General features: G+C 40.4%; 2 protein-coding genes across 2 annotated transcripts; one reads left to right on the top strand and one right to left on the bottom strand.

Moving 5' to 3' along the window:
- The first annotated feature begins 4,676 nt into the window (after window positions 1–4,676).
- Window positions 4,677–8,869, top strand: LOC147852060 (SRP72 RNA-binding domain-containing protein). Its single transcript, XM_087334048.1, has 6 exons — window positions 4,677–4,895; window positions 5,109–5,248; window positions 5,856–6,217; window positions 6,727–6,823; window positions 6,910–7,197; window positions 7,452–8,869. Exons 1-6 carry the CDS (start codon window positions 4,745–4,747, stop codon window positions 8,502–8,504), a joined length of 2,091 nt encoding a protein of 696 aa, XP_087190174.1. The 5' UTR covers window positions 4,677–4,744; the 3' UTR covers window positions 8,505–8,869.
- A 2,248-nt stretch (window positions 8,870–11,117) lies between these two features.
- Window positions 11,118–12,499, bottom strand: LOC147852059 (uncharacterized). The gene has a single exon (XM_087334406.1). It carries the CDS (start codon window positions 12,333–12,335, stop codon window positions 11,118–11,120), a length of 1,218 nt encoding a protein of 405 aa, XP_087190532.1. The 5' UTR covers window positions 12,336–12,499.
- Between the last annotated feature and the right edge of the window lie 1,890 nt (window positions 12,500–14,389).

The following is a 14,389-nucleotide window of genomic DNA, read 5'->3' as shown; positions in this document are numbered from 1 at the left end:
TGGCATGTGTGTTGAAGAAGGCTTCTCATCGTATACAGTCGGTGATCATGGCTTTGTGAAGATGGGAAATGAAAGGGGGGGGTTCTCTCTAAATTATGCGCTAGATGCAACTAAAATCCGAAACCTCTTTCAACTAGAGCCATAGAGCTCTTTATCTGTCCGATCTTAGCACCAACCTTGAGCAAATGGTGTGGCCTACCTGCTCCGGACGAGTGGCTTGGGAATAATGCAAAACCAAATTATGGAGTTTTCGCATAAAGTAAAGTGCGGTGGACAACATGCCCCCCTGTGGATAGGTTTTCGGGTAATATTTGTTTTTGCCCGTGGTTTTGATCCTACTAAACACTCATTCCGAAAGACAAGAATGTAAATGAGAAACATCTCTCGGATATGCTTCTTGCTAGATGGTCTTCTCAATAACATAGAGATTTGTTGATAAGCTTGGGCTTGTTTAGACACAATGATTTGTTGATAACTCGTCATCGTGAATAATCATTGTGGACTCTAAGTTTACCAGACTCTCGAGTTCAAAGATATCGAATGGGATACATACATCAAACTAGCATGTCTAGTAACCCACACCAAAACGAACGAATTCCCAAAAAGTTACTTTGCAAATTGCTAAACCCCGAACTAGAAACCCCCAATATATTGTGATGTGTGACTATGGGAAACCAACCTATGGGTTCTTTCATCAATTATTGGAGCTTGAAATAAGCATGACAATTCCTTCTTGACTGATTGGTGGGTTGTTGTATAGTGTTATGATTAGGAGTTGGAATCGGTCGGCCACTTAGATTGTCACTGGCCACACAAGAATAAGATTCAGTCGACAAAGAACAGAAAACAAAATACAATAAGAGACAACAATTTTACATGGAAAACCCTAAACGGGAAAAACCACCCGGTCTTCTGGGCACCGAATATCACTATCTCAGAGAGTGTACAAACTAATCTCAAACTCCCTAGATCATCGGGGGAACACCAAAGTACTCAAGGCCACAACCTGTGGTTCTTCCTTCCTAATAATAATTATTATTTCTGTGAACCTCAACACTAATTTTAGTAATCCTGCCAACGGTATCGCCGCGACATCATGGAAACAATTCTTTCCTAAATTGTCTAATTCATCCAATCTACGATTCCATTCTGCTCATGACTATGGGGTGCCATATATTCTTGTCTAATGCCGCGCTGTTGGCAAAATTCGACAAACTTGTCAAATTTATACTTTATGCGATTATTTGACCGCAAGCATTTCCAATTTCTGGTGATATGAATTTTCCACCATTGCGACCCATTATAGAAAGATCGTGAACACTTGATCCTTGGTTCGGGTCGGATACATCCACACCTTCCATGTTGAGTCGTTAATGACTGTGATGAAGTAGGAGGCGCCACAGAGAAACTGATGTGGCATCGGACCACAGACGTCCGAATGGACCAAATCGAGTAGACTTGATTCTCTCAGTGCGATTGTGGGGTGTGATGTGGCGACTTGCTTGCAGTACTAGCAATGCTCACAGAATTGGTGGTCGAAAAAGGAGAGTTTGGGATGTAGTCGGCTCTAGATAGTTGTGTGATGCTGGCTTTGCTGAGGTGACTGAGCCAGCCATGCCATAATGACGACACGAGAATTTCTACCAAAAATAAGCCACCCTCTCTAAAAGTAACATACATCGAGTACAATGAATGTGCCTTCGGTCCTCGAGCAAGCAGGAGGTTCCCCTTGTGGAGTGTCCACCCTCCTGATGAGAAGTCAACACGAATGCCATCTTTGTCCAATTGTCTAATTGAAATCAATGGCCTTATGAGCTCAGGTATGTATCAAACATTGTGTAGTACAAGGGTAGAGCCACCAGGAAGGTTGAGCTCTACCATGCCGATGTCGATGATGGCACATTGTTGCGATTTGCTTACTCGAATTGAGTTGGAATGTCGGGCTGAATATTGTCGGAACTGAGATCGGATGAGGAGTTACATGATATGACGCCCCCGAATAGACAAGCCAAGGTGTAGACTCTTCAGTTGTAAGCACAACTTCTTATTCGACTGAATTCTCGATAAACAATATATATTGGGTCGTCTGTTAGTACTTCGGCTGACAAGTCGACAAAATTGACCTCCTCCTACTGGTCGTCCTTATGCTCCGATCTTTGAGCCTTATTGTTTTTGGCTTTGAGAACGCAATAGTCGGCCTTAATATGTCCAGGTTTCTTGCAATAATGGCAGATTCGGCCATGTTTATGGGTCTAGGCTCCACCCCCCTCCCAAGGGGATTGATCGTGAGGGACAAAGAGAGAGAGACGTCAAAGAGAGAGATTATAGTGGAAGACTTCTTGTTCTTTATAGATGCCCCATGTGGGTTTAAATAGTACAATGAGGGTTACATATCAACGTGATACATAGGGGTGCATACCCCTCTATCCATCCACACACACCATTCGCTCACACTCTTTCATCTCTATCCACATGCACACACATGTGCATGTGTTCATACAAATACGCATATACTCTCAGTTACACTCACACTCACTCTTGTGCACATTTACACATATACAACAACAAAACTATAGACTTTCACCCTTATCCATCCCCGTACATCTCATACAGGTAACAAGCCATCCTTGGACTTGCTCAAGCTTCGAGCATTAATCGGTCACCAGGAAGAACTTCTTCCCCGGTTGTTTGATCGGTTAACTGAACTCTGTACTACACAAGCATCTTTAGCTGAATCGTGTACAAATGATTTTCTCTGAACATCTTCAGTTAGAATTGAGCTTTTGGCTTCAAAGTATTGCATGGCTACTCCTAACGTGTTGCACACAATAGTGACAAAAGTTTCCCAATAAGGGGGTAGATTGCTCATCAATACAAGAGCTTTCAACTCATCTTCAATCATCATCCCCTGGGCCGAAATTTGGAAACTTATTCTTTCGTACTCATTTATATGTGTCTAGTCCGAATCAAATTCTTTTGTTTGAATGTTGTAAAGGCACTGGGTCAGATATATCTTTGTGGCGGTGACCTTTTTCTCATAGGTGTCCGACAATGTCTTCTAGAGTTGGAATGTCATCATTTAGGTGCAAGACATCCTCAACCATGATACATGCACTTGCCTTGTTCTCGTGTGCATCTTTTCCAACCCTATACAACGAGTTTGGGAACTCACAATATGTGGTTTGAGTATGCGTTAGATATGCCATATCATTTGTTACAAGAAAATTGAGATAATACAATGAGACCAAATCCACATACCATTTGGAGAAGCATCTTCCTTGAATGATGCAATGTCCTATATGGGGTAAATCCGAGGACGAGAAACCACCAGTGCCTGGTCCAACTTCTCTTCACCCTCTGCCATGTTAGATGCAAAACTTCTCCAATGTCTTCTAACGAAAACCCTTTAACAAATCATCGGTTAGCATACATGCATCATAGATCATTACCACTAGTAATCAAAATTGGTTTGTGACATACCTTCCTTGAATTGGATATATGTGACCATTATCAGAATCCAAGCACTCTTTGAACTTGGACCTGGCAACCAACTCTAAAATCAAGCAAAAGCTAAACCCTAATTCGAACAAAAGAAAACATATAGAAATCAAGCAAACATTGTCTGAAATCAATATTGAAGCACAACCAATATTATCTTTAATCAAGCATTCTAAACCCTTGACATGAAAACTATGATTTACAGCAGAAAAATTAATCATATATCAAGTAAAACCCGAAATAATCAATAATCAATGATCAATGAACAATAATCAATAATCAAGCAAAACCCTAAACATTTTCTAAACCCTTGGCATGAAAAATATGATTTACACCCAAAAACATTGCAGAAAAAGTAGCAACAAGTAAAATACATACCTAGGAAGTAAATGGGTGGCGATGGCAAATGTGGTGTATGAACATACTGGCTGGTTGAAAACCTTTCTCGACAAAAAACCTTGAGGATTTCATTTGGAAAATGCGAGAAGATGACAGGTTTCAAGGTTTTATACATTAGGTTGGGCGACCAAACTTGGTTGGGGAGACACGATGTTGGGCGACCTGAGTTGCTTGGTCGGGTGACCGCACCAAATAATGGGTTGGGCGACCACACATAAGTTGGGAGACCACCCGCAATTGGGCGACCAAATGTTGGTTGGACGATTGGGTGACCAAACTTGGCTGGGGAGATGCTCGGTTGGGCGACCTGAGTTGCTTGGTAGGCGACCACAACACTTAATGGGTTGGGTGACTAGACGTTGGTTGGGTGACCACACATCAGTTGGGCGACCTTATTAAAATAGGTTGGGTGACCACATTACGTTAGGTAGGTTGGGAGACCTGATAATAGGTTGGGCAACCGAGGTGTCAGAATTGGGCAACCTCTGATAGCTTTTTATATCGCGCGTTTATTATTATTATCCTAATCGGACGGTGCAGATCGCACGCGCCCTCAGCTGAGCGACCTGCACTGTGCGTGTCCGTGATTCCCTCTCTAGGCCTATTTATGATTTGGTAGCTAATAGACATGTCCTACGTACACACATACATACATACATACATACATGCATGCATGCATGCATGCATATGATGATAGATAGGGTTCATCACTCTTCTCTGTTTTTTGGTCATTGGTTAAACTGAAGAAGAAGAAGAAGAAGAAGAAGAAGAAAACATAAGCAAAAACAGAGAGAGGCGACAGAGCTTTTGTTTTATTTTTATTTTTTCATGAGAACTTTGTGTAGCTATGGCGCCCAACAAGCAGAAAGGTAACAGATCTCATGCCTCCCCTGCCGTCGATTCCCCCCCCAAACCTTCCCTCGAAGACCTCTTCCTCTCTCTAGATCGCCACGTTCAAGCCAGTGAATACAAACAGATCGTCAAAGTTGCTGATCAGAGTATGCTTTCTAATGCCTTTCTGTTGTCTCTCCTTCATTTGCTATCTGTGCTCCTTTCTTTCTTTTTTCGATTTGTTCTTGCCCTTCAGTTGCCCTTATTCTTGCTTACGTGTGTCTTCTTCACCTTCGTCCTCTTCCCCCCCCCCCCCCCCCCCCCATTTTCTGTTTCGTTTTGTATTTAAATTTAGATTTTCTTTGGTTTGTATTTTGAAGTTCTTGCTGATTCACCGGGTGATGTCGATGCTTTACAATGCAAGATTGTATCTTTGATACAAGATGACAAAATTGATGATGCAATCTTGGCAATTAATTCGGCTCATGAATCAAATTCATTCTCCTTGAGGTTCCAAAAGGTACATCGATTAACCTGTTGCATATTAACCAGGATGAGCGATGGGTTTTAAAAATTAGCGCACGACCCTGTCGTTGTGTAGCAGTAGCAAAACAGCCCCAAGTTTAATTAGACTTAATTTCTGATTAATTAGTTCTTGAAGTTTAAAAAGTTATATGGATTAGGTTAAGAAAGAGAGATCAAAATTTCTATTGCTTTGGGATTAGATTCATGGTTGAAAGGTTGTAATTTACAGTTTAGGAATAAAATAATTCTAGAAAATGGAGCCTGAATATCTGATTTATTAGATAATAATAATAATCAGGGACGTAGGTGTTTGGGGTATATCCAAAACTAGAATATGCAGTTTAGAAGCTTTCTTAATTAGACACTAATAGCCATGTTATATATATATATATATATATCAGGGTTAGAGTTTAGGTATTTAAATATAGAAAACTCTTTGTGAAAGCTTCTTGATGCTATATTAAATACTAGTCATATAGGGTAGGACTTCGGACCTAAGATAATGCAGAAAATGCAGATTGGAGCCCTTGCTTGGTTTGATACCAGTCACTAAGGCACAAGGGTTTATATTCAGAAGCTAACAACTTTGTTTATGGCTTCAGTCGTATTGCTTGTACAAAAAGAATGCTCTACAAGAAGCTATTCTGGCTTTGGAAGGATTAGAAAGAAATGATGAAATTCTTCAGCTTGAAGCTCAGATATTCTATAGATTAGGTGACTTTAATGCATGCATAGACAGCTATAATAAGTTGTCTCAAAAAGCTAATCTTGATTCAAGCGAATTGAAGACCAATCTGATCGCCTCCTACATATCTGGGGGAAGGTCAAATGAGGTTCCGGCGCTCATGCAAACATTGAAAGTCACTCCTCGTAGCGGATTTGAGTTGGCTTATAATGCTGCATGTGCATCAATTGAAGGCAATAACTATGCCAAGGCAGAAGAACTTCTATTACTTGCTCGAAGGTATTTTCTGTTTTTTATGATACTTCACAGAATTTAATCAGCCGTAAAGTGTGCACCTGTAGACTTTACAGTTTTTAATGCACAGCCTACTGTCGTTTATGAGTATTTGTAGGAGTGTTTCAGTATTACAGATATTTCTTTAGTTAAACAAAGATAGGGGACAAACTCTGAGATGCCCCTGGTCAGTTCCTTAAAGAGCAATTACATGCGATATTTGAGCTATTATATATCTAAGAATTCAGGGAAGTGATTAAAACTTGGATATTTTATAGTTTTTTGGAATATATAAGCATTTTTTTGCACATGATCTAGACAGTGGAATGTATCATTTCAAGGGGAATACACTGTTTGAATTGAAGAAGGGTGCATGTCAGTTATAGATATAGTGACCCTGATCAAAACTGTGACTGTCCTGCCGTGGGATTGATGTGCACTATATATTCTTCATATATGATCAATGAATGTTAACTATACTTCTCAGTTTTGTCAGTGCTTTTGTGACTTCACAGAATTGGACAGGAAATGCTCATTGAAGAAGATTTCACAAACGATGAGGTGGAGAATGAATTGGCTCCAATTTCTGTACAACTCGCTTTTGTTCAGCAGGTGAAGTTTTATGTAGTTTTGACTTTATTGTCCAGTGATTTGCATTTTCTGGACACTTCCTAAAAGGGACATGAAAATTTGTTCAGGCTCAAGATCAAACAACAGAGGCTCTTGATGCTTATAATCATCTTTTGAAACAAAAACTGGCAGATGCTCCTGCAATGGCTGTTGCTTGCAACAACCTTGTTGTGCTGAAGCGGAATAAAGAGCTTTCGGATTCTTTAAGGAAACTAGATAGCTTGTTTGACAAGAAGACATCTGAGGAAGGGCTGCGGTTTGCAGAGGGTTTGGAACATAGGCTTTCTACCCGACAAAAGGAAGCAATAGCTTTTAATCGGTTCCTATTGCTGCTGCTTGGGAACAAATTAGACCAGGTGTTTGCATAGAATTTCAGACATCGTATGTTGGATTTTTAGATATAATTTGAGAGTTATGGCTCTTTTTAGAATTCTAACCGCATTATAGTAACATAAATTCAAGATAAAACCTCATTAGTACAAAGATGGGCATGTATCACAACAGCATTGCGGGTCACAAGCATGAAAAACAGAAGGAATCCAAACAACATTCCAACACAATTTTTTTTTCTTTCACTGCAACTTCCCTCTAAAGTTTCTATTTTCTCCAGGTCAGGGAACTTCTTCCGAGCCTTTTTGCAAAGTTTCCGGATAGTTGTATTCCAGCTATATTGAGCGCGTCTTTACTTGTGAGAGAAGGAAAGCTAACTCGAGCCGAAGAAATGCTTGGGCAATACTTAGAAAAGCATCCTAATGATGAAACAATGTTGCTCCTTGCTCGTGCTCAAATAGCAGCTCAAGCAGGTCATCATATAGTGGCAGCTCAGTCATTGGAGAAAATATCAAATCTTCAACATAAGCCTGCTATGGTGGCAACTTTGGTAGCTCTAAAGGAAAGAGGTGGGGATTTAAATGGAGCTGAAGCTTCACTCGATGCTGCAGTGCAATGGTGGGAAAATCACATGGGTGAAAAAACCGAAACTACACTGGAGCTATTCGCTAAAGAAGCAGCGGCATTGAAACTGAAGCACAAGAACATGGAAGGGGCGTCTCTTCTATTTCAAAAGCTAGCAAAAAGCTCATCTAAGGGAGTACGAGGGGAGGCCTTAACAGGGCTTATATGCAGTCTGGTGCATACAGATATAGTAAAAGCAGAGGAGTATGAGCGGCAATTGCCAGCATTGGCCGGGGTAGAGGCTATAGATGTTTCTTCTTTGGAAGAGAAAGGGGTAATTGGTAGTGGTGGTAGTGGTTTAGGTGTGAAACGGCACCATTGGGCAATCGAAGATGGAGGAGAAGAAGGGCGACCAAAGAAAAACAAGAGGAGGCGTAAGAGGAAGCCAAGATATCCCAAGGGATATGACCCGGCCAATCCCGGCCCTCCTCCAGATCCTGAGAGATGGCTTCCTTTGAGGGAGAGATCGAGCTTTCGGCCAAAAAGAAAAGATAAGAGGGCACAGTTGCGCGGTGCTCAAGGGTCAGTATCAGTCTCCAAAAACGCCCCATCGCCAGTGACATCAGTGAATGCCACTCCGGCATCGTCTTTGAAGGCTCCTCCTTTGGCTGGAAAATCTGGACAACCTTCAAGTGCGGAACCAACAATCAAAGCAACCACTGGCGGTGGCAAATCTTCAAGCAAAACAAAGAAGAAATCTCGTAGATGAGAGAGCGTGTGAGAAATTTATATATCGCTGCAGTAACTTTTCGTTTTTGCATATTTTGATGGGCAAATTGGGGCAGATTTTGTTTTTTCTTTGTGTTCTCCAATTCGAGATCTTGAGGCCAAAAGTGAATGCAGGCTGTAGGGTTAAAGACTGAGGAAGTGGAGCAATGGAAAAGATTTATTTTGCTTCACTTGAGAATTGAGAAACCTTTAAAGAGATGAGTATGGAAGGCGAATAATCATAGTTGATGCCAGTTATGTGGTTAAGCTCCGCCTCCAAAAGAAAATAAAAGAAAGCCTCTGACATAAAATTTGTGGATTATTTGGCAATGACACTTTTTACATTGATGCCACATGAATTCATTAAACCTCTGGTCTGCTTTTGTATGCATCTCCTCTTTTTCTCTCTAAAATCTAGTCATTACTCAACACCACATGCTATATGAAGGTGTATCATTGCTTGCACGTATTGATTCATCATACCTCTAGCATGGCATGTGATTGTGTGCATGTAATAATTAATCTTCCCATTAACTTTCTTTATATGCCTCTGGTTCACCATCTCTCTATTATCTTCATTTCTCTACAATCATTACTCAACTCCACAAATACTGTGGAAATGTTTCATTGCATGCACAATTCATACTTTTGTTTTGTGGACATCTCTCTGTCTCTCTTGCCATCTCTCTCGGTCTCTGTCTCTTTCTCTTTTTCAGAGTTACTACTCCATTTGACACATGCTATATGAAAATGTTTCACTTTTGATCCCATAGGTTATAGTTAACATGTCTTAATATGATAATAATACTGATCAATCTGTCTCCTTTTTATAGGAGCATTGATTTGCTCCTTAAGTCTTCATTGATAACTTAGTCTCTCTTGTTTAATGATGAATGATTTACATATGATGGTTTGCATGAACACCTATTTGCTCTAAAGTATGTTATGTGTATAGGTTTTTGTTTTTTTATGTGATTGAATGATGTTTTATCATATAGGCCCTTTATAGTATGGTCATAGTAAATATGTGAAGACAAGTGAACGCTAATAATCAAACACATTACTTTCAAGGTCCATAGGTTTCAATCCTTGGAAGCTAGAGACCCTTTCAACTAAATTCTTGATTTCATTTGTACAAAACATAGTGGAAATGTCAATCAGTGTTGATATGCTTAAAATAAAGTTATACTTGAGGTTGGCTCAATTGGAGCAAAATATGACTTTTGTGCAACCCTTGCAAGTGAAGGAACAGTCTAATGTGATAGCTAAACTAGTGAGCTATTACATGCACTTGGGAAGGATGTTGGTGGTTAGATACATCCCTTGCTAAAAGTTATGCTATGTTTTTCCATGGGTGGTTTACGAATGTGTATACCAACATTATTGATATCCTTGAAAAACAATCCAAATATGGTTTTTTTTGGTGTGTAGCATTTCATTTAAAATGATGTAAAGCCATTTTTGTTGGAGCAAAATCTTAGCATGCATAATTTCTCGAGCTATAATCTTGAAGAATTTTTATAATCAAAATATAATACAAAACCTATTGAAGCTTGACACTTGAAGCTACATGTAACACCACATCATGTTTTTACCATTGCTTATTCTTGAATTGTAGAATTTTGTTGAAGTACTATGCAAATCGAATGCAATTCTTTCACAGGTACATGTTACTTAAACATAATACCTGCTTTTGTTTGAATTTTCACAATTCTCTCATGTCTTCATAAAAATACTAGATAACTATTGGTCATTGTTTAAAATTATCACTTTTCTCTCTCGACTTGGGAAAATACCATATAACCATTGGTCATATTACTTACACTTCCTATTTTTCCTTGATTTGGCCATTCTAGTTGAACTACCATATAGATTTGGGATTACGTTGGCTATTGCAATGTCATCGCCCTTACCAATTAGTAGGGTTTCCTAACGAATCTTGATATCAAAGACAATCAATTTCAAATTTTAGGAGGAAAATCCAAATAAGACAAACAATTTTAAATTTCAAAACGAAAACCTCAATAATACAACCAATTTCAGAGTTTCGAAAGAGAACTTTGTTTAAGTTTGTTTTTATATATGTATTTTCCTCAAATGAGGAGTGGGTTTCGAATTTCTAATGTTTGGACATACATGATAGTAGATCATACATAGCTCACGTTTGAAGAAACTCATAGCTCCCCAAATTGAGTTTTTGCCATGATAAGAGAAAAGAACTTGAAATCAAGTATCAAAACAACATATAGTTTGAGGAGGAAATAACATACATGCTTTATCAAACACTAAATGATGGATATGTGGAACGCATGACAAATGATAGGAGATTGTGTGTAACACTACTCACTGCAACTTGGTCTCATCGTCACAGTGATGGGAATCCTAGGAGAGATGGAGGTTGATGAGAGGAGGGGCGCATGCAAGGGGTAAGTTTCTAGGTTGAAAATTAGCTCAAAAAAGAGGATTGCCAAGTATATTTTTCAAGCCAAACACATTGTCAAGACTTATATCACTTTCTTTGTCATCGGGATCATTCTCGCCATATCCAGGTAACTAAGCTTTATTATTTACATCTAAGTTTTTTTTCTTTTGCCATTGTTAGCATCTCCATCTATTACTCATCATGATCAATGTCACTTCCATCATTGTTGTCATTGTCATCTCTAAGGGGGGAGAGGTGAGGTTGATCAGGGGAGCTAGGGGAGACGAGTTGAGGAAGGGTCGCGCGCGTAATGGTGGGGGGGATACTGTTAGCTCGAGGACATATTATATTATTCTTCCTCTTGTTCTTCTTCTTCTTGTGAATGATGCGGCAGATGACCATGGGGTGTCTGATGCAGAAGGACGACCTAGGGGACGAATTTGAGTGGGGGGTTGCAACCTTGGCAGGAGAGGCAGGGCGCGAGGACGAGGGTTCCTGACCAGAGTGTGGGTAGGAGCAAGAGTTGACATGTAATTCGGTACTATTGACATGTTGTTCCATGTGTCGGGTGTCCACGTGACACTTCCTAGGGGACCCAGGGTGGTGGTGTCCAGTGGTCGAGGACCCAGGGTAATGTTGTCCGGGGTTCTCGAGGCCAACTCCGAGAGGGGGTGCGGGGCACGACGATGATGACGTGTCGCGAGACGATTGGTCGGGAGGGGCAAAACCGCGAGAGTCTCGTACCAAGAGGTGGTATTCATGCATGACCCAATCCGTCCTTTCTCCACTTGGGGCCCTGCCCTTGTAAAAGACCAATGTCTTCTTCATCCCCACCATGTCCTCTCGTGCCAACACCCTCCTGTCCCTCCCTGTCGCCTTCCAATACCCTGACACTGTGGCCCTGTTCGTCCTTGATCCTCTCGGATACTTCTTGTCTGAGAAATTGAAGAAGAAGCATTGTTGTTGCCCATTGTTGTTACTGCTGTTGTTGTTATGATGATGATGAAGGTCATGGTCATGGTCATGGTCATGGTCATGGTTATGGTTATGGTTATGGTTATGGTTATGGTCATGGTCAGAGTTATGGTTATTGTCATGGTTAGGGTTAGGGTCATGGTCATGGTTAGGGTTAGGGTTATGGTCATGGTCATGGTCATGGTCATGGTTATGGTCATGGTCAGGGTTATGGTTAGGGTTAGGGTTTGTAGCAACAGAAGCGTTCTTGATGCAAGACGAGAAACGCGGAAGCTCCCATGGATCGTGCTTGTACAGATCGATTTCTGCAATTATGTCGGCCGGGATGTCCAGACCTGTGGCTTTCCTGTGGAGATAGAACGCTACTAGCTCCTCGTCCGTTGGGTGGAAGCGGAAGCCCGGCGGAAGATCCATTATGTTGTGCCTGCCTGCCATTGAACCAGGATAGGTTAGATTAGGGTTTAGAGATATCAGGGCCTAGCTTCGTTAGTTAGGGTTACGAGTAATTAGGCTTGGGGCTATTTGATTTAGGGTAATTAGAGTTATTGGAATTAGCTTAATTAGAGTTAATAAATTTAAGGATTACTAGGGTTTAGGGTAATTAGGTTAGGATTTCCGCCTGTAACTGCCGATTCGAGAGAGTGAATGGTAATGTCTAGAGTCAAAATGGTTAGGATTTGGGGATTGTGGCGGTAGCAGATTAAATTAGAAAGATGAGATGGTGGCGGACTAAAAATCGAGATATGGGATTTGTGTGCGGTTTAGCATTAGAGAAATGGGCTTTAGGGTTTTGCAACGATGAGCCAATTGGGTGGGTAGAGACAGGAGTTATGGCAATCTGGTAAGTAAGGGTGAGGAGTGAGGGGTGTTTCGATCCAATGAGGCGATTGGGACACTGCAGGTATGCCAGTGCTTAGGAATAGGGTTAGGGTTAGGGTTAGGGTTAGGGTTAGGGTTACGAAGCCATTGGCAGAGAGAGAGAGAGAGAGAGAGAAGGGTAGATAATAAATATGCAAAATCAGCGTGCGGGAGTGGATATGGTGATCTCTCTCTCTCTCTCTCTCTCTTGAGAGCGTGCAGATGAAGCATAAAACAGACTGAGTTTTTTTTTGGTTTTTGCTTTTCGCTTTTTGCTTTTTTGCTTTTTTGCTTTTTGCTTTTGGTGATGACCATATTTAGGCAAAGGGGCGAGATAGAGTAACTCCAAAGTCAATCAATCAATCAATCCACTCCTACTTTGCTTGCTTGCTACACTCAGCCTCTTCAGTTTTGCATATTTCCGGCACACATACCCCTCCTTCCCCACAAACCAGACTAAGCAGGAAACGGCTTATAGCTCAAACCTAAATCAAGCCGTTTGTTTAATCATAATTATCGAACCGGGTTGGTGGTTCGGCTCGGTTGAGAAAGTTTTCTTATCCGGTTTGAGCTCAGTTCAATTCAGCTCAACGAGTCATATGTATAGAACCAATCAATCTGGGTATCCAACATAGCAGAAAAGAGATTTTGGAGGCTCATAATAGTCCCTTTCACTAGCGAGGGCCATAAAGGTCTCTATGATATTCTAACTAGTTCTCGATGGACTCTCTCTATGTTTAGAGCCCACCGCGCCGCTTGTCTGCCCACCACCCTCTCTCATGTTTTGCTATTTTGACTTGCAGTTCTATATGATAGTAGTCCCGACTCGCACATTTCTTCTCAAAAGTAGTCTCTCTATTCATAAATTGAAGGGCATTTTTTCGTGGGGAATAACGAAAATGCATAGGGGCATCTGGAGAAATAATAAACCCATTGTTGGCTACGCTAAGGTTTTCACTTTACCATTATTATTGCTATCACTATTTTACAATTCTTATTATTGCTATCGTTGTTGCTATAATTAATGTCAGTACTGGTTATAATTCTACCCATTATTATTGTTTGCTACTATCTTGTTATTATTATTATTAAGGAAAACACATGTATGTGGTCACTTATCAAGAACATGTGGTTGCTACTATTAAAGCATGTTCTTAATCAAATGAAATTTAAGATTAAGCACACATCAATGAACTTCAGCCTTCTACTAACAAAAATGGATTTACTCCGGTGTCGAATCCTTTTGTGTGTTGATTTATGATCTTAACAACATGAAAAGTGTACGTCAATGACCTTGTAGTAACGAATGAAGCTTCTAACTCTATCTCAAGTTAGAAGTTAGAACAATGCCTACTTTCTAGTTAGAAGAATTTTTTTACCGATTTTGATTTTGATTCTTTGAGGAATCTATTTGTAGGAGTGGAACGCAAAGGTACTTTTTGAATTTCTAATACATAAAAGTGTATATTTGAGCACCCTTCTCTTATTGCTTTTGCTATTGTTAGTTTATTCCTCTTATTTCCTTAATGATCATTGCATTGTGAAAAGCAAAACTTGGGGTTCAACCCTTCAAGGTAAAGTCGAGACATAACATTAGATGGCCATGACATCTCGGGTGTGAGAGTCTTGAA

Source organism: Azolla caroliniana, unplaced genomic scaffold, assembly GCF_043228905.1.
Source record: "Azolla caroliniana isolate FFs.n. ecotype wild unplaced genomic scaffold, voAzoCaro1.0.p SCAF_18, whole genome shotgun sequence".
Lineage (NCBI taxonomy): Eukaryota > Viridiplantae > Streptophyta > Polypodiopsida > Salviniales > Salviniaceae > Azolla > Azolla caroliniana.
Note: the sequence above shows the minus strand (reverse complement) of the source record. Positions and strands in the feature narration are given on the sequence as shown.